Consider the following 21,487-nt stretch of genomic DNA (forward strand, 5'->3'; position numbering starts at 1 on the left):
ATGGATCGAGAGCAAGAAGATCTTCAATTCTTAGGCTTCTTTGGTATATGCAAAGAGTCATTCAATATCATCTTTAATTGGTCCAAAATTTTCACCAAGCTCACCCTAACCTTGATCATCCCCCTCTCTTGCATTTCCCTAGCCAATGATGGGTTTTCGACCTTCATATCGGGTAAGATCATTAACAACGCGGCCACCTTAGATTACATCCCACAAGGCACCCCGGCTTATGACAAGATTTCTAACATGATCTCCTCAGAATGGACTACGTTTTGGCTTATCAAATTTGCCTATCTCATATTCCTCCTTATATTTTCTCTCCTATCGACCTCTGCAGTTGTCTACACAATCGCGTGTATCTATACAGGTAAGGAAATCACTTACAAAAAGATCATGAGTGTGGTCCCTAAGGTTTGGAAGAGACTAATCATCACTTTTTTATGGAATTTTGGCATAATGTTCGTATATAACTTTATCTGGTTTATAATTACAATGATAGCTCTTCTCATATGGTTCATATTCATATTTCCAAACGGCGATTCTCTTGGAAAACTGGCATCATCCATACTCTTCATAATATACCTTCTAGGGTTTACATATATTAATGTGATATGGCAATTAGCAAGTGTTATTTCTGTTTTAGAAGACACTTATGGGATTCAAGCAATGATGAGGAGCAAAAAATTGATCAAGGGTAAAATGGGAATTTCAACAGCAGTGTTCTTGATCTTTACATTTTGTTTTGTTGGAATTGAAATGTTGTTTGAGAAAGCAGAGGTGATTGATTGGACAGTTGGAATTGGAGGGAAAATTTGTTATGGAATATTGTGTTTGGTGTTGTTGACTTTGTTATTTTTGTTTGGGCTTGTTGTTCAAACTGTTATTTACTTTGTGTGCAAATCTTACCACCATGAAAATATTGATAAATCTTCTTTAGCTGATCATCTTGATGCTTATCTTGGAGATTATATTCCTTTAAACTCTAAAAACATACAATTAGAGGAATATCATGTGTAAACTAGTAAGTTTTTGTTTTCTTTTTTATGTAATTGTAATTTATGAGTGTAATGGAAAGTTCTTCGTGTAATACATAATCGATTTTGAGTTTAGCAATACAATTTTAATTTGGAGTACTTAGAATGTTCTTTGTGTAATTGTATGGATGCTTATTGGAAATCTTTGAATTTGTAAAAATATTCAATCTTTGTACATTAATACTTTAAATTTGATACTGAGTAGTACTGTAAAGTACAAGAATATGTAGAGCATGTTTTTTGAATGATTAAGACAACAACAATATTTTTCTAGTTGGGTAGAGATAGTTGGGTGATTAGTTTTTGCCTCCTTGGCTTATTAATTTAATGGTTTATTAAAGAAATAATCTTTTAGGCTATGTTTGGATAACAAAAAATGGAAGGAAAGGAAGGGAAGGGAAAGGGAGGGAGACAAAGTTCCTTGTTTGGATAATATGTTGGGGGAGGGAAGGGAAGGGGGAGGGAGGGATCCATTTTCCCTCCTCCTTTAATAAAGACCATCCCTTCAAAATTGGAGAGATTTGGAGGGAAAATGGAGCTCATCATTTCCTCCACTTTCCCTTCCTTCCCCTTCCTCCTATTTCCCTCCCTTCCATTTCCCTTCTAATTTCTTATCCAAACATAGCATTAACACTATGTTTGAATTAAAGGAAATGGAGGGAAAGGAAGGGAAGAGAAATGGAGGGATGGAGTATTCTTCATTTGGATAACAAATGAGAAATGAAGGGAATTGAAGGGGAGAGAAATGGAAGGATTAATTTGTGAGAAATTGATCTCTCCAACAATGGAGAGATTTGGAAGGAAAACTCATCATTTTCCCCTTAACTTCCTTTCTCTTCCCTCCCCTTCTTTTCCTTCCCACTTAGTTATCCAAACAAAGCCTAAATGATCAAACTTTTTAGCTAATACGAAGTATAATTTTTATTTTGTCAAAGTTAGTTCATTTTAGTTAGAGCATGATCATACTTATTGTAAGGTGATTTATTCACTAGATTTTCTTTTTTCTTTTTTCTTTTTTGAAATTTTTTTTCATGAAAAGGACCATTCTAATATTATTTAAATGTACCATTTATTGTTAACAGCAATAGTTAAAAATTGTGTCACAAATACGATATGGAGTAAGATTGAATAGACATGGCAATGGGCAATGCAATTATAGCAAACATGTACACCAAATGTTTGATTATTGGTGTAGTATAAAATTAAAAAACCCACATGAATATTGCATTATTAAGTCACATGCTTTTTAAATTTAGGTGAGGTGACCCTGTTCTCAAATGAATAGCAATTTTCTAGTATGAAAAGGAATAATTAAATAGAGGAATTTTTATATGCATCCAAATCTTGTGTCGTAGTTGTAAATATCATAGCACGTAGACACGTAGTAGAGAATTTCAAAAAGCATGGATATTAGCCTTTAATTTTGAAATTTTTTGACTTTTTTTCACCCGGAAATAAAAATTGCCGAAATGTTTACCATGATCCCTAATACCCTCCGGGAGTCCAATTGGTTGGGTAGAACCATCCAATTTTCCTTTAAACGACAAATTTACCGGTTTACAACTTGCACCGATTTCATTAACTCAAGCTTAACACGAAAATTCATGACAACATATAACGATCATATATGAATCCAAACGACATTATATGACCCCGAGATGTATCCCCTAAAATCTCAATGCTTTTCGACATTGGGCCCCGAAACATTCGAAATTTCTCAAAATGCGTGGATATATACCACTGAAATTTTGGAATTTTTTGACTTTTTTTCACCAGAATATAAAAATTGCCGAAATGTTTATCTTGGTCCCATGTACCCTCCGGGAGTCCAACTGGGTGGGTGGAACCATCCAATTTGCCTTTAAACGATCAATTTACCGGTTTACAACTTACATCGATTTCAGAAAATTCAAGCCTACCACGAACATCTATGGAAACAAATATTGAGCATATATGGTTCCAAACGACATTATATGACCCGAAATATATTCCCATAAAATCTCAAGCCTTTTCGACACCGTGCCCCGAAACCTCCAAAATTTCTCAAAAAGCGTGGATATTAGCCTTCAATTTTGATTTTTTTTACTTTTTTTCGCCCGGAAATAAAATTTGCCGAAATGTTAACCATGGTCCCTAATACCCTCTGGGAGTCCAATTGGGTGGGTGGAACCATCAAATTTGCCTTTAAACGGCCAATTTACTGCTTTACAACTTGCACCAATTTAATTAATTCAAGCATACCACGAACATTTATGACAACATTAATGATCATATATAGTTCCAAACGACATTATATGACCCCGGAATGTATCCCCTTAAATCTCAAGCCTTTTCGACACCGCGCGTGCTCCGAAACCTCGAAAAATTTCTCGATAAGCGTGGATATTAGCCTTCAAATTTGAAATTTTTTGACTTTTTTTCGCCCGGAAATAAAATTTGCCGAAATGTTAACCATGGTCCCTAATACCCTCTGGGAGTCCAATTGGATGGGTGGAACCATCCAATTTGCCTTTAAACGACCAATTTACTGCTTTACAACTTGCACCAATTTAATTAATTCAAGCATACCACGAACATTTATGACAACATTAATGATCATATATAGTTCCAAACGACATTATATGACCCCGGAATGTATCCCCTTAAATCTCAAGCCTTTTCGACACCGCGCGTGCTCCGAAACCTCGAAAAATTTCTCGATAAGCGTGGATACTAGCCTACCACGAACATTTATGACAACATATAATATCATATATGGTTCCAAACGACATTATATAACCCCGAAATGTATCCCATAAAATCTCAAGCCTTTTCGACACTGTGCCCCAAAACCTCCAAAATTTCTCAAAAAGCGTGGATATTAGCCTTCAATTTTGAAATTTTTTGACTTTTTTCGCCCGGAAATAAAATTTGTAGAAATGTTAAACATGGTCCCTAATACCTTATGGGAGTCCAATTGGGTGGGTGAAACCATCCAATTTGCCTTTAAACGGCCAATTTACTGCTTTACAACTTGCACCGATTTAATTAATTCAAGCCTACCACGAACATTTATGACAACATATAATATCATATATGGTTCTAAATGGCATTATATGATCCCGAGATGTATCAACTAAAATCTCAAGCCTTTTCGATACCGGGCCTCGAAACCTCCAAAATTTCTCAAAAAGCGTGGATATTAACCTTCAATTTTGAAAATTTTTGACTTTTTTTCGCCCGAAAATAAAATTTGCCGAAATGTTAACCACGTTCCCTAATTCCCATATGGGAATCCAATTGGGTGGGTGGAACCTTTCAATATGCCTTTAAACGGCCAATTTACTACTTTACAACTTTCACGGATTTCATTAATTCAAGCCTACCACGAACATTTATGACAACATATAACATCTTATATGGTTCCAAACGACATTATATCCCCTAATCAAAAGTAATTCCTAAATTCTCTAACTAATGTAGATAGGGAAGTAGGGTCGAATCCACAGAGAAACGAGTCTTTCTATTCCTAATTAACTAATATAATCTAGATTATGAAGTAACCAATTTATAAATTTGAATATGGAACTAAACTACGAAGATTAAGAAGAAGGTGAAAACAATGAATAAAAGGATCTAGGGCATAGGTACACCGATAAATAATATTCCAGGGTAAAACATAATAATCAATCATCAATGCATACATTAATCAAATCATAAAGGGCTTTCGCTACGTATTACAATCACACAATTAATTTACCGGTATTAAATCTCATCTTTCGAATCTCGACTCAACCATTTATAAATTAACCTACCTATTGAATTAGACCTAAACATCAATTCTCATCTGTCGAATCTCGAATCAATATTGTTAAACTCATGCATAAAAGATCTGCGCAAATCTAGTCATAGAGCATTAAATCAATCAATAGGAAATTAATCTAGCGTTGACAATTAATAACCATAAATTACTCCTTCATATTATTTATGGATCCCCATAAACCCTAGAAATAGAACCACTCACACATAATAAAAACTAAACTAATCAAAGCAGTAAAATAAGACATGATCAAAGGAATAAAATAAATAACAAAGATTAAGAGAAGAGAAATCGTTACCAAATAAATCTGGAATTAAGAATAGATTAAGAACAAAGTATAAGAGAGGGAAAACTAATCTAAAAGCTAAGTAGAGAGAGAAAATCTAAGAAAATAATTAAGAGAGTAAAAAAGAGAGTACTAAACTCGTTTTACGGAGAAGTATTTATACTCCGTAAGAATCCTAAACTAAAACAAACTTAAACGTCAAAATTAACTCCTAATAATAACACGCGCCCGATCGGGCGCGCCTTTTTGCTCATCAGGTACGTTTCTCGAGCCCGGTCGGGCGCGTCTTCGGGCGCCGACCTTTGCTTCCCTCGCCCGGCCAGGCGCGCCTCCGGGCGCCGACCTTTGCTCCCCTCGCCCGACCACTATTTGGACTACGATTGGGCTCCAATTCTTCAGGCCAATCTGGTTTTCCTCTTCGGGTCTTGAATACTCGGTCCAAATGCCCCAGTATCACATATACCGAGCCCTTAATCACTGGTTCGATGGCTCTAACCGGCCCTGGGCTATAAAAACTGGTCGTGCTTCTCCAATGCTCGTGATTGCTCCATAATATCTCGGGAAAATGCTCCAAAAGTGCAAATCCCTGCAAAAGTCAACCAAATCTACGAAAACACTAGAAAACACCAATTAGTAATAAAAGTGGCTCTAAAGACCCAAAAACACTACTAATTATGACCAAGGGACGGGGGTAAAATAATATATAAATTAGACACATCACCCGAAAATAAAATTTTCCGAAATGTTAACCATGGTCCCTCATACCCTCTGGGAGTTCAATTGGGTGGGTGGAACCATCCAATTTGCCTTTAAACAACCAATTTACCGATTTACAACTTGCACCTATTTCCTTAATATAAGCCTACCACGAACATTTATGACAACACTAATGATCATATATGGTTCCAAATGACATTATATGACCCCGAAACGTATCTCTTAAAATCTCAAGCCTTTTCGACACCGTGCCACGAAACCTCTAAAATTTATCAAATAGCTTGGATATTAGCCTTCAATTTAAAAATTTTTTGACTTTTTTCGCCCGAAAATAAAATTTGCCGAAATCTTAACCATGTTCCCTAATACCCTCTGGGAGTCCAATTGGGTGGGTGGAACCATCAAATTTGCCTTTAAACGGTCAATTTACTACTTTACAACTTACACCAATTTCATTAATTCAAGCCTACCACGAACATTTATGACAACATAATATCATATATGGTTTCAAACGGCATTATATGACCCCGAGATGTATCCCGTAAAATTTCAAGCCTTTTCAACACCGGGCCCCGAAACCTCCAAAATTTCTCAAAAAGCATGGATATTAGCTTTCAATTTTTGAATTTTTTAACTTTTTTTCGCCCTGAACTAAAATTTGCCGAAATCTTAACCATGGTTCCTAATACCCATTGGGAGTCCAATTGGGTGGGTTGAACGATCCAATTTTCCTTTAAACGACCAATTTACCGATTTACAACTTGCACCGATATATTTAATATAAGCCTACCAAGAACATTTATGACAACATTAATGATCATATATGGTTCCAAACGACATTATATGACCCCGAAATGTATCTCTTAAAATCTCAAGCCTTTTCGACACCGTGCCTCGAAACCTCCAAAATTTATCAAAAAGCTTGGATATTAGCCTTCAATTTTGAAATTTTTTTATTTTTTTCGCCCGGAAATAAAATTTGCCGAAATGTTAACTATGTTCCCTAATATCCTCTGGGAGTCCAATTGGGTGGGTGGAACCATCCAATTTGCCTTTAAACGGTCAATTTATTGCTTTACAACTTCCACCGATTTCATTAATTCAAGCATACCACGAACATTTATGACAACATAAAATATCATATATGGTTCCAAACGGAATTATATGACCCTGAGATGTATCCCCTAAAATCTCAAACCTTTTCGACACCGGGCCTCGAAACCTCCAAAATTTCTCAAAAAGCGTTGATATTAGCCTTCAGTTTTAAAATTTTTTGACTTTATTTCGCCCGGAAATAAAATTTGTCGACATGTTAACCTTGGTCCCTTATACCCTTTAGGAGTACAATTGGGTGGGTGGAACAATCCAATTTGCCTTTAAACGACCAATTTATTGTTTTACAAATTGCACTGATTTCATTAATTCAAGCGTACCACGAACATTTATGACAACATATAATATCATATATGGTTCCAAACGACATTATATGACCCCGAGATGTATCCCCTAAAATCTCAAGACTTTTCGACAGCGGACCCAGAAACCTCCAAAATTTCTAAAAAGCGTGGATAATAGCCTTCAATTTCTGAATTTTTTGACTTATTTTCGCCCGGAAATAAAATTTGCCGAAATGTTAACCATGGTCCCTAATACCCTCTGGGAGTCCAATTGGGTGGGTGGAACCATCCAATTTGCCTTTAAACAACCAATTTACTGCTTTATAACTTGCACCGATTTCACTAATTCAAACGTACCACGAACATTCATGACAACATATAATATCATATATGGTTCCAAACTGCATTATATGACCCCGATATGTATCCCCTAAAATCTCAAGCTTTTTCGACACCGGGCCTCGAAACTCCAAAATTTATCAAAAAACATGGATATTAGCCTTCAATTTTGAAAATTTTTGACTTTTTTTCGCCCAGAAATAAAATTTGCCGAAATGATAACCATGTTCCCTAATACCCTTTGGGAGTCCAATTGGGTGGGTGGAACCATCCAATTTGCCTTTAAACGGCTAATTTACTGCTTTACAACTTGCACTGATTTCATTAATTAAAGTGTACCACGAGCATTTATGACAACATATAATATCATATATGGTTCCAAACGGCATTATATGACCTTGATATGTATCCCCTAAAATCTCAAACCTTTTCGACACCGGGCCCAGAAACCTCCAAAATTTCTCAAAAAGCGTGGATATTAGCCTTCAATTTTTGAATTTTTTGATTTTTTTTTGTCCGCAAATAAAAATTTCTGAAATGTTTGCCATGGTCTCTAATACCCACCGGGAGTCCATTTGTGTGGGTGGAACCATCCAATTTGCCTTTAAACGACAAATTTACCGATTTACAACTTGCTCCGATTTCATTTACTCAAGGCTACCACGAACATTTATGACAACATATAATGATCATATATGGTTCCAAACGGCATTATATGACACCAAGATGTATTCCTTGGAATTTTAAGACTTTTCGACACCGAAACCTGAAATCTTCAAAATTTCGCAAAATGTGTGGATATTATTCTTCAATTTTGGAATTTTTTTAACTTTTTTCGCTCGGAAAATAAATTGCCAAAATGTTTACCATAGTCTTTAATACCCTCCGGGAGTCCAATTGACTGGGTGGAACCTTCCAATTTGCCTTTAAACGGTCAATTTACCGGTTTACAACTTGCACCGATTTCATTTACTCAAGCCAACCACAAACATTTATGACAACATATATTGATCATATATGGTTCCAAACGACATTATATGACCCCGAGATGTATCCCTTAAAATCTCAAGGATTTTCGATACCGGGCCACCAAACTTCCAAAATTTCTCAAAAAGTGTGGATATTAGCCTTAAATTTTGGAATTTTTGTGACTTTTTTCGCCTGTAAATATAAATTGTCGAAATGTTTACCATGGTCCATAATACAATCCGGGAGTCCAATTAGGTGAGTGGAATCATCCAATTTGCCTTTTTGGCGAATTTATCGCTTTACAACTTACACCGATTTCTTTAACTCAATTTTACCATGAACGTTTATGACAACATATAATGATCATTTATGGTTTAAAATAGTATTATATGACCCCGAGATGTATATGTACATTTATGACAACATATAATAATCATATATCTCAAAGCTTTTCGACATCGGGCCCTGAAACTTAAAAAATTTCTCAAAAAGCGTGGATATAAGTATAACAAGATTAATTTTCTTCTATTAAAAAAACCAAAGCAATATACTCCAAACAGGAAAAGATATATAGTAGCAAACTCCTAAATAAAATTCATGAATATTTGTATGTGAATAAACTAAATAATTTTCAAAATGAAAAAGAAATCAAAGTGCAATAATTCATCTTTGGAAGAAGGCCAAGAAGCAGAACCTTGAGTTATTGAAGATGGGCCAAGGCCCAATTAGGCAATTAACATTGCTAAAGTTGGGGTAGCCACTTTGTTTTATTTTCATTGGGCCTGTACAAGCATATTACTACGGGCTTTCTTGTCACAAAAATAAAAATAAAAAATAAAAATAAAAAATCAACTACGACGTTTTTTCTTTGGTAAGACCGTATGACTGTATGAGGGTGGGGTGGGGGAATGACCGAACGATAAGGAGTATATTGAAATCGATAAGTATTTATATAAGGGCTTGTTTGGCATTGTTTTTTGTTTTCAGTTTTCAGTTTTTTTTAAAAAACAAAAAACCAAAAACAGGAAACAAGAAAAAGGTGTTTTCACTTTTCTGTTGCCAGTTTTCAAAATTAGCATGATTTTAATAAGTTTGACTAATTTTTTATTCATTTCATTACATATATCATACACTTTTAAAATACAAAAAACCAAAAAACTGAAAACCGCAACAATGCCAAACGAACCCTAAATTTTCTATTTAATTGTTTTAAGTTACTTGAAATTTTTTAAATAGCCTTAGCGTGATCAAATGAGCAAAATTACCTTTGAGTACACCTGGCTAAATACCATATTTAAAATGGATGTTCTCGTAGTAAAAATTCTACATGGAAAGACTAAATGAATAATGATTAAAAGGATACGACTAATAACAATTAATAGTAGGTCTCCTATACAAAAGGTTTAGGATTACGAAGACAATATGCTCACTCAAAATCATATAGATCACTCTTTTGAAATGCAATGAGATATTGAGATGTGGATTACTTAAACTTATAAGAGTAATTGCTTGGACAATTAAAACTCAAATTGAGCTTTAAGTTATAAGTTAGCTAATCAACTTGCCTTATGTTAGTTATTGATTAACTTAATTATGTCTTTTACTATTATAAAGTCTATAGAGTATAGTTTTCAAAAAAAAAAAAAGTCTATAGAGTATTATATTACTAAATATTTCCCATTAGTGTATTTACTAATTACTTAATGTAAATAGATAATAATCAATGAAAGAGTGCTTCATTATTTTATTTTATTTTATTTCTTGGATCATCTAATCTGATCTCTCTTCATGTGATTGTTATGCCCTTAAAGTACGGGTTAATGACATGTGAACACTTTGAACGATAATTTAGACTAATCAAGTTTTGGTTTCTATACTAAATGAGTTACTTAATTAGTCTACTGCAAAGCAAGGTTAATCACTCATCAGTGATGACAATTATATTCCAACTAAATTAATTAGGTACGTAGGCCATTTGTTAGAACAATGATATGAAGATGCGACAACTTTTCTAAATCTTATTAGTTGAATCTTGGACCAAATATTAACATATTATTATTGGATGTTGATTTTGATAATCTTATCATAATCATATATTTGTATTTTGGCTATTCAAAAAAAATATATACGTAGTATATATATATTTGTATTTTGGACCAAAGTAAAAGTTTAATTTATTTAGCTTAGCTTCTAGAAGTCATCAGTTGCATGTGGTCGTGCTACATGTTCAAGTAGACTACAATTTTGGATGCTAGAATTAATTTTGTTAAGGTTTGTTTGAGTGAACCTGAATGTTCATTGTATCACCTTCATGGCTTAATTATATTAATCGGGATTTTGTGAATCACAATTTTTTTGTATTTTTTATTTTTGTTTTTTGAAAGAATTATATTATCCTATGTGTGAATCACATAGGATAATAATATAGATGAAATTTGAGAATGAGGGATAGTTCAAGTGGTTAGAGCTTCTCCCCCGATTCCAGATAATTTTGGGATCGATTCTCATCTCCGCCCTTGTGGCTCTTCAAACACCAATATATATATATATATATATATATATATATATATATATATATATATATATATATATATATATATATATATATTGCGACATTTTAAGATTTAAATTGAATTAATTAATCTAATTGACATCCATTTTTAAAAATATTGCTAAATTGATATCCAAATATATTTTCACAACTTTGAATTGTACTCCGTATTTGAATCAATTAATGGTCCAGTTCACCTAGTTTTAATATCAATTAAGAGTTTCAAGACTACAATAATAATTAAAATATGGAGTATGAAATAGCTTGAATTATATTAGTATGAGACTAGGATTAGTGAATAGCTTGAATAATTATATTAGAATTTTCAAACCCTAATTGCATTGACAAGTGGGACAGTGATTGGTAATTAATTGTACTACGTATTAAACTTTGTATAAATTTGAGTTAAAATTTTGTAAATAAACATTGCCCCTTAATAATTGAAAATATAAGTCATTTTTACCAATTTCAAAGTGCATTACTATTTTTTATGGTCACCAGTTTTGAATCGTATCAAATTTAAATTAATATTATTTTGATATGAACCAATGCTGAATTTGTATCGTAGTAATTACTTTTAATTAATTTCTTCAAAAAAAAAAAAAAAAAACTTTGATTAATATAAAAATGAGTTTTAATCACAAAAATTAACTTTTTGATAATTTAAAATATTTTTATCAAGAAAAAATAATTTTATATCACTAAAATCAGGTGAAAAAAACATGACCAGAAACACTTACAAAAAAAGGCTAAAAGAGGCCGACCGCTACCATCAATTGTGTTGTGTGTATGTCTTTATTAGTCTTGGAGAATATGTTGATAACGAATTACTACATCTTTTTGTTTGTTTCAACTTTCATCTTACTTTTTTAATGGAAGAAAGTAAGACGTCTATCTTATTGTTTTTAAGATTTCGTGTGCTTCTTAGCCACTTATAATGACCTAATTCATCTTCCTACTTACTAGAAGCTCAAACTCTTTGACTACACCTTCCTTGCTTAATAACCCACGTTCAATATGCATGTACAATTTTAATTTAGTGGACCTTTTACAAATATTTATTTCTCTCTTTAATTAGTTTTGTCATGAACAATTAATTTGTTTGAAATAATTAAAATTAATTATATATATTGAAAATTCAACTCATTATTAGTGAGTGCAAATGTATATCATCCAACCACTGGAAATTTAAATTTTAGAGTAATGTTTTCGTTTTATTGTTATAAAGTTTGCCATTTAATTATTAATAATTGTATCATTTTCAATATAATAAACATGTAAGTTAAGATGAAATCATCAAGGAACAATTGAACAAAGACTATGACCATGTTTGCACCAAAAAATTGACTATGACCATATCAAACTGATAATGAAATATTATTTAACCATACAATAAATAATTAAATGACACGTTACTTGATACACAGCGCACGTATACATGTATAATAGTATAAGTTTATATTGTTAGTCAATATAGCTATATAGTCGTATACTTAACCAAGTTAAGCTGGGTCTAGTGGTAAGATTGTCACCTTCCAACCTTTTCCAACCTTAAGGTGAGGTTGGGGGTTCAATCTCCACTAGAGACAGTTTGGGAGTGGAGATCCCTTACCCTTCCTCCTTACTCTCAAAGTGTCTGACCCGCAAATATCGAACCAAAAAAATTGTGAGGGTTGAGGTACAGTCAGGGTTTTTCTCCTTATCTTAAAAAAAAAACTTATACATGCTAGTGATTGATCAAGCAGAATTTTTCTTCTTTTCTTTTCCTTTTCTGTTTTTTTTTTTTTTTTTGGTAATTGTCAAAGATGTTAAATCATCAAGTTTGACCATAGTTATCTTAAGGCTTAGCTTGTTGATGTAGTGGAGAATGATTAATAGAAAAAAAATGAAGATAAACCTATAGTGATGAGTAGACGAATGTAAGTTTGATGTAATCATATTCTCTAGAAAAGGATAATGATTTTTTAGGTTATTTCGAGTTCTACTATTCTATTGTAATTCACGACATTTTAATTTTATTAAAAAACCTTAATCACAATTGGATCCTGAGATCCTTAATTAAATTGGTATTAACTAATATTTTTTTTTTTTTTTTTTGAAAGAATTGGTATTAACTAATAAATTGCATTATATTTGGTTTAAATGTACTCCATAATTTATTAATAATAATTATATGTATATACATACAAAATTTTATATATTAATGACAAATATATATCTATCTACGTATATATATGGTGAATTATTATTAAAGTTTTAGTTACCATGCAATTTCTAATTAAGAGTTTGTTTTAGTTAAAAATAAATAAATAATTGTATGGCAAGATTGCCAACTCTTAATTGATATCAAGTTTATTGTGAATAAAAATCTAATTTATGTAACCCCTACAATACGAAACAAAGTAATTGACAAAATCCAAAACCTCTAAGATCATCCCAATGTCTTTGGAACAAAGGTTGTTTATCATGTCACTAGATCCAAAAGAAGTGTTGGTTATAAAGTGGTAATTCAATTGGTAATAGTCGGCACCAAAACCTAACAATTCCAAATTTCCACGACCTAATTAATAAAATTGCAAAATTCCACAATGTTTATGCTTCAAGTTGAACGTGCTAATCCAATTTGTTTTGGTAAATTGGTCATCGTCAATATCTGTTTTTTAGGACCATTTCTTTTTGTTTTTATGTTTCTTAGTCTCCTCTTTTTCTCTTTCCTATTGTTTTTATATGCCTTCCCATGCATTTATACTATCTCTTATGAAAGTGGGTATGCCCAATTGGTTGTTATCCAACTTTATTAGTAATTTATCACTACATCTACATGTGATTTGTCTTTTTTTTTTTTTTTTCGAGAATATTAGAGGTCGATTCTATTGCATACAAAATTCGTCCATTACAATGTGAGAGGTACCGTATAATTATCTTTTTGCCCATCATATAAGATTTATATACATACAAACAATATTGTACACTACTAACATTATACCAAAATCGAGGGTAGAGTTAACACATATGTAGGCAAAGGTGCAGACGCACCTAGCTTATACCAAGTGGGTTCAATTGAAATCATTGAATTGGAACAAAATTCCTTCTTTCTATGTAAATTTTTCGTTTAACAGTGAGAAAAATGAACTCAATAATATTCATATTTGATCCCACTAATGGATATTTCAAACTTCCTCATTAAGTGGAGATCAATATAATAATATATAGATAAGTGGAGATCATTAAGTGGATATTTCAAACTTCTCTACATGTGTAAGGTTTAGTTTAGTTCCCCTCCATTCATCCTTATGTTTAGCCTTGATACATGACATGTCCTTGATTTACAAATCTAGATGTCTGGCAATTGGATATGATTTCCTTCCCTTCTCCTTTTCTTTTCTTAGGGAATTAGATAATGAGGCTATTGCGTTGCTAAAACAGGTTTAGAAATTCTCAACGACTCAGGACATTAATTGGGGCACATACAGCTACTCATATTTTCACTAGAATAAGCTTTGCTATTGCTAGAGGAGTGGGGGCCAAATTGTATCTTGATTTCCACTAATTTTTTATAGGTTGTATGAGTTTGTCTGTTTTTGAGATATAATAATAATAATAATAATAATAATAATAATAATAATAAATAAATAAATAAATAAATCCGAAAAATAAAGACAAAGTTGTGGTCAATTTGATTGATGTGATGAGAGAATTAAACGGAGCTATCAATATGGGCAAATAAAATGGTATCATATATTAGCCAGAAACAGAATATGGTCTTTTATGATTATCTTTGACTGGTCTAGAAGCTTACCTTACCTTACCAAAAGCCAGAACCTATTCTATTTCTAACCCTAATTTTATGGATTGCAGAATCTTTTTATAACTACCCATTAGTGTACCTGTGGGTTTGGACAATTCCAACTCCAAATTGTACTCTCCCTATCTCACTTATCCACCTTCACTAATTTCGCGAATTTAATCTTAAAATGAGTAGTCAAAGTCTCACGACAATTTTGTCAAACAACACACTACACAATGATAGCAAAATAAGGCAGAAGAACAATAATAATGGCGATTATTTAGATGATACACATATGTTATATAGGTATATATAATTAAAATTATAAATGATACGAAGTATATCATGTGAAAAGAATATAATATTCTCTAAAATTTAACTAAATAAACTAATTGTCGTCTACTGAATTATTCTCGTATTCTTTTTGTTCATAATACTCCTAAAAGATCTATCTTTCTTTTTCTCAAATTAAATTGGTTGTTCAATATTTTCGTCATCCCGTATCAATTATATTCGTGGTCCGGCAAGCTGGAATTATGCTAGTCATGCATTCAAGAATATGACGTGAGCTCGTCAAACAAACACAAAAAAAATGACATGAGACGTTATTATTATTATTTTGTTAACGTAGTTACGAAGTTTTTTATAATCAATATCTACTTTGAAATGGATAAAAGTTAAGGACTAAGAGTATTAGTATTATGCTATTATCTAAACGTTTAATTGCTTTATTTAATTCTTTATTACATACTTTTAGCTGTTTATCAATAAGAAAAATCAATAATTAGCTAGGCAGCTATTTTGGAAAAGTTTAATTTACGGCTAGTCAAATATTATAATACTCCTAGCAAAGTTGTTCATGTATTGTTTTTCCACACAAAAAGGTAGAAGTCATTTAAGTATTGATTCATATAAAAATGTTTGCAACATCTCTAGAAGACCTAACTATATCACTGTATGTTTTAAAATATTGATGTCAAATTGTCAATCAATTTAGTTCTTTAGAGTAAATAATAATAAATCACATATGTTTTTCAAGTTATCTCTTGTGACTCTTTACACACCTAAAATTCCGAAAGAAACTATTTGTTTGCATTAAGTGACTAAGATAATGCATTGCTAAACTTATGTTGGCACATTTTCTCTTATGTTCCCATCCTTTTGACTTCTTTACCTTAGCACTCATTTCGTCCCCAAATAATTCCCAACTTCTAACCATTTTAGGAAAAAGTTTCAAAAGATGTATATGGTGGAAAAGTGCATGTAAATTTTTATTTTATATAGAAGAAAAGTGCAATTATGAGTTATTTTATTTTATTTTTTTTTACCCTACAATACTACTCCAATATATTGAGAAATACGTATATTTTATTAGGAGTATATGCTTTATTTATGCAACAATTAAAATATTAATGTTGCCCTAATATCACTTTCATCTAAATAGGATAAGGGTTTTTAATTCTATAAATGAAGTAGGAATAGATTTTTAACAATATATTGAGAAATACGTATATTTTTTAGCACTTGTATGGCTACACATTTCAATTGTTCCTTTTTTTTAAACAACAAAAAAATACTAAAATTAAAAGGAGTAAGATAGTGTTCATTATACGGGCTAAAAACTAGTGATTTCTCATGTTATTTCCAACTACGTATTAAATTCACAAAAATAAAACTTCAACTCCTCCAAGTATTCATGCATGCAGCACCTAGCTACCTAAAAAAAGTCCAAATTGGAATCAAATTATGGAATCTAGGCCAGGCTTGGCAAAAGGGTGGCAAACTCTTGTAGTTTTGAGTCTCATTATTGTCTTCGAGCTTTAAATGTACTCTTAATTATGCTATCTATCTATATATATATTAAAACCCAAGGCAAGAAATGTAATCATGCCACGTGTCATCATTCTTGCCACGTGTCATGAATTGATAAATGATGTGGGTCATGTACTCATGTGATTCATGTCATATTAAAATTGATCATTAATTTTTTCCTCACAAAAAATTAATGCTCATAAATTCTTATTTTTTAATCCCCATTCTTTCGTTTGCTCATCCATACTTTGAAGAAATTTATAATGGTGGATAAAAATTCCTTTAACAAATAAAACAGACTAATATGAAGTATAAAAGTTAGGTTACTACATATTTCATAATGAATTTTGATAGTGTTTAATAAAAATTTTTTAAAAAATGATTTTTTAAAAAAAAAAAATTATAAAACCACCAATAGATTTCACTTTAATTTATTAAAGTTTTTTTTTGAAACAATTTACTATAGTTTTTTATATAAAAAAATAACCCGGGGCATCGCCCGGGCCTAAAACTAGTTATTATAGTATAGCTTAAGAGTCTTCAACCTTAATTATATATCAAGTAGTTTTCAGTTGTAACTTAGACTATCAATACCTTTATTTTCATACGTGTAACAAAATTGAAGTTATGAATACATACATTAATGCACATACTACAAGAACTCAAAAATAAATAAAAAATAAATAAATAACTTAAATGACTTTTATTAAAAAGAAAAATACACCAAGATTAGGGAAATTTTCTCTCAACACTGAACCTTGTCTTAGTTTTAAAAGAAAAAAAAAAAAAAAAAAAAAAAAAAAAAAAAAAAAAAAAGAAGAGAATTTACGTAAGAATAATGGATCTATACTTGATAAGTCTGACCACATAAACTTCATATAAAGTATAGTTTATTGTAAGTGATTACAATTATAATCTTTGACCATATATATAGATAGTAAATTGGAATATGTTGATGAAAATGAGTGAATAACTAAAATGAAAATTATAGCATAAGCAAACTACCAAAGTAGCTAAGCCAGATTTGCACCCAAAAACAAATAAAAATAGGTAGTAATAAGCTGAGCTAGATATTTATAGTTTGTCTTTATTAGATAATGCAATTAATTATGTAAATCGTAATGATTTAGGCAAGGAATTTTATGCTCTATTTTGTTGCCATGTATGCATGCTAATCAAACAGTACTATTTGTTAAATCCATCAATCTTTAATGCTCCATAAATTATGCAATGTTGATTTGGATCACAATTTGGGTGGATTAGCTTTCCCGTTTTATTGCTTCACTCATGAGTTTCATGACCCCCATTAATCACTCCCTACTCTTGGCCCTCCACATCTTTAATTTCATCTCTAGCTTACTCTCTACATCCATATCTTTAATTTATGATGTCATAAATATTTTTATAGGTAAGGAGAGGTATACAAAAATCCCTTTTGTTATGAGGGTGGACACTTGAATCTTAACCTAGTCACGCATGAAAGTCGGAAAACTATTCAACAACCCTATATATTATACACAACTTTGATAGATTAATCTTTTAATCATCTTAAATGACTATCTAACTTTATTTACTTTTTATCGTATTTCAAAAATCAGCTTTGATGTATTTTGGTTAATATATAGTAGTCAAAATGTCACTCTACTTAATTTTCTATCTCACATACTAAAAGACAAAATCAACCACTCACCTAACTCAGTCTCTGATAAAGTACGTAGTAAAACAATCAGAATAAACCTATATTGTAGAGACGGAAAGAGTATAACTCATGTATACTAATGACATGTTTGTTTGATTCAAAGTTCAAAGATAGCATCAATTACCCTTTCCCTTTAAGTGGGGTCATTATGCCTCCATCACTATCACTAATTTATACTTAATTTTTTTTGTCCATTTTTCCCACCTCTCTTAGTGATGAATGCAAGAACACATAGAGGGAAATGTTAAATAGTGTGGACCAACCTTTTCAATAATCCTAATCTATGCAATATAGTCTGACTATCCCACTATCATAACAATAATAAAAACACCCCCACTTCTCCTCTCTAGTCTCTACCCTTCACCCCCCCCCCCCCCCTCAAAAATTTTGATGTATTTTTTTGGTTCCTTCTCTCTTTGATTAATATTTTTACTTTCCCTCATTTCCCTCCCATGTCTCATGTGTTTTGTCTCCCATAAAAATCCTCTCTCTCAACCCCTTATCACCTTCTCTTTTTAAAACCCCGCCTCGAATACAGGGCCGCAGCAAATAAGGTTTTTTCCACTAGTGAATCGATTTATATATTAACGCTTTCGCGTTACTATATAAATAAACATACTATATTCTAACATTAGCCCTAAGTTACTCAACCCCTTTTTTTATTTTTTCATTTTTCCCAAAAAAATTAAAAAAAAAAAAAAAATCCCCCTTTTTTATTTTTTCTAATTTGTGATGAGAGAAATTGGAATGTCAATCCCAGAATTCTTCACATGTCCAATTAGTCTAGAACTGTTCAATGATCCTGTGACTCTTAGCACAGGACAAACTTATGACAGGCCTTCAATTGAGAAATGGCTTGCAGCTGGGAATCTTACATGTCCTGTTACAATGCAGAAGCTTCAAGATTTATCAATGGTGCCTAATCATACCCTTAAGCATTTAATTCAACAATGGCATCTTAAGGGTAGTCATAATTATCATCAATTTAATGATGATTATTATTATGATGATTTCTACAAAGTGGGTAATTCAAAAAATGTCTCCTTTTCTTCATTAAAGCATACTCTTGAATTTCAGGATTCTAGTTTGGAGAAGAAAATACAGGTTTTAGAGCAAATTAGATTGTTGTCAGAAGATTTGCCAAGAAAAAATGGGGGTTTAATTCAAATGGGGTTTTTCTCATTGATTTTGGGGATGATTTTTGGTGCAAAAGTTACCCAAGAAATGGTTGGTTTGGTGGAAAAATCTCTTATTTGTGCAAAAAAATTGATGCAATCTTCTAATTTAGGAGATTTGAATATGCTTTTGGAAGATTCCAAGTTTGAAAATTTCAAAGTTTTACTACTAGAAGGAAGTTGTATGATCAAGACAACATTGTGCAATATTATAGAGAAAGTTTTTGTTCAATCAAGTTTAGCAACAAAAGAGTTAGCAACCAAAATTGGAAATGACACAAAAGTACTCAAAACTATGGTTGGGTATGTTGATGATCATAAACAAAACTCCAAGCTCGCCGAGGCATCAATTAAGGCCATCTTAAGCATTGTATCAAGCTCATCACACGAGCCATACGGTGAAAATTTGGTCAAAGAAGGGGTGGTTCATACATTGATCACATACATTTTCGAAGTCGAAAGTGGTAAAGATCACAAGGACTTAGCACCAAAGGCAACAAAGGCACTAGAATTGGTGCTAGATTTAGAAAGTGGTAAACAAGCATTTTTGGTAAAAGAGGTGCTTAATAATGGGATTAAGGCCTTAATTAAGATGGTATTTAGAGTATCAGGAGATGATTTAGGGAGTGAAAGTGCAGTAAATTGTCTAATGAAATTGTGTTATGAATCAATGGAAGTTAGTGAAAAAGCAATTTGTGGTGGAATTTTGACACAATTGTTGTTGTTGCTACAAAGCCAGTGTAGTGGGCGGGCCAAGGGTCGGGCCAGGATGCTGCTAAGATCCATGTGGGCTAAGGACCCAATACATGTGTAGTTAGGATTATGTTATGTTATAAATGTGGGGCCAAAAGTTCTATGTTTGGAATGAAAAGGTCAAGAAAGAAAGTGTAAATTTTTTTTTTTGCAAGTTTGTAATCCTTGTGGCCCTAATGAAAATTGATTTTGGAAGTTGAAATTTTCAGTAAATAAGATTGAAAGTGAAAAAAAAAAAAAATTATGTATTGTATTGGAATCGTTTTTCGATTTATTTACGACCATTTTTGTTTATGATGATGTTGGTTATGTTTTGTTTTGCTAATTCTAGAGATAGCTTATTTAAAACTTCTCATCTTCTTAATTGAGAGTAAAGTCCTTGACAACCATAAAGAAGATGGAAGCAATAGCCATGCTCCATCCTCGAGTTAAGTTCACGACAAGTGTATCATCTTTCAATTTTTCAATAAGTTGTTTGAAGAGTATAGTAAATGTTTTATGATTTTAATCATAATTTAAGGGAAAGACAGTAATATATATCATTTGACGACTTGATGTGTTTATGGAAGAACATATGAATTTGTAACTCACGTTGAATGAATCCATAAAAATCAATTGTGAAACACGCAATTTTTTTTTTGTGCGATACGATCTCTATCAAGTAATTGATACACATGCTATGCTACTATGAAGATTGACATATAAATGCTACATGTTAGAGTGTTACTATAGTATTCACTATTCCTCATAAAAGGACATGCTATTTTGAGAATATATTTTTTTTATGTGACATACTAATGGGAATAGCACTACTCCCAAATTCCAATATTGTGATAACACATTGAGAAGAATAAAATAACTTTAATTTGAGAGTGCTCATAACCTTTCTATCTTATATACAATTTTCCATCTATTGGCTAATCAAAGCACTAAAAAAGACATTAACTATTGTCAAATCATATTGATACCCTTTTTCTTTGTATTTGGAGATGCGATTACGTGCTATTTTTTTAATATTATATAACTATATAAGTAAATCTAACATTATAAGACTATAAGTTAATAACATATCTCCATCTTTTATTCTCTATTTCCCTCTTTACACTTTATAATAAAATAAAATAAAATTACACGTAAGTTAATTGTCTTACTAGATCACTTCGAGTGCA

The 21,487-nt window shown here is 31.8% G+C and overlaps 2 protein-coding genes across 2 annotated transcripts; both read left to right on the forward strand.

Annotated features, from left to right (window-relative positions):
* Positions 1-1,017, forward strand: LOC145638501 (uncharacterized). The gene has a single exon (XM_081689482.1). The coding sequence runs from the start codon at positions 1-3 to the stop codon at positions 1,015-1,017; it is 1,017 nt and encodes a 338-aa protein (XP_081545608.1).
* Positions 1,018-18,760: 17,743 nt separating this feature from the next.
* On the forward strand, positions 18,761-20,612 carry LOC145625299 (U-box domain-containing protein 26-like). Its single transcript, XM_081678360.1, has one exon. The coding sequence runs from the start codon at positions 19,123-19,125 to the stop codon at positions 20,377-20,379; it is 1,257 nt and encodes a 418-aa protein (XP_081534486.1). The 5' UTR covers positions 18,761-19,122; the 3' UTR covers positions 20,380-20,612.
* Positions 20,613-21,487: the final 875 nt, after the last annotated feature.

This window comes from Chenopodium album, chromosome 1, assembly GCF_948465745.1.
Source record: "Chenopodium album chromosome 1, dcCheAlbu1.1, whole genome shotgun sequence".
Taxonomy (NCBI): domain Eukaryota; kingdom Viridiplantae; phylum Streptophyta; class Magnoliopsida; order Caryophyllales; family Amaranthaceae; genus Chenopodium; species Chenopodium album.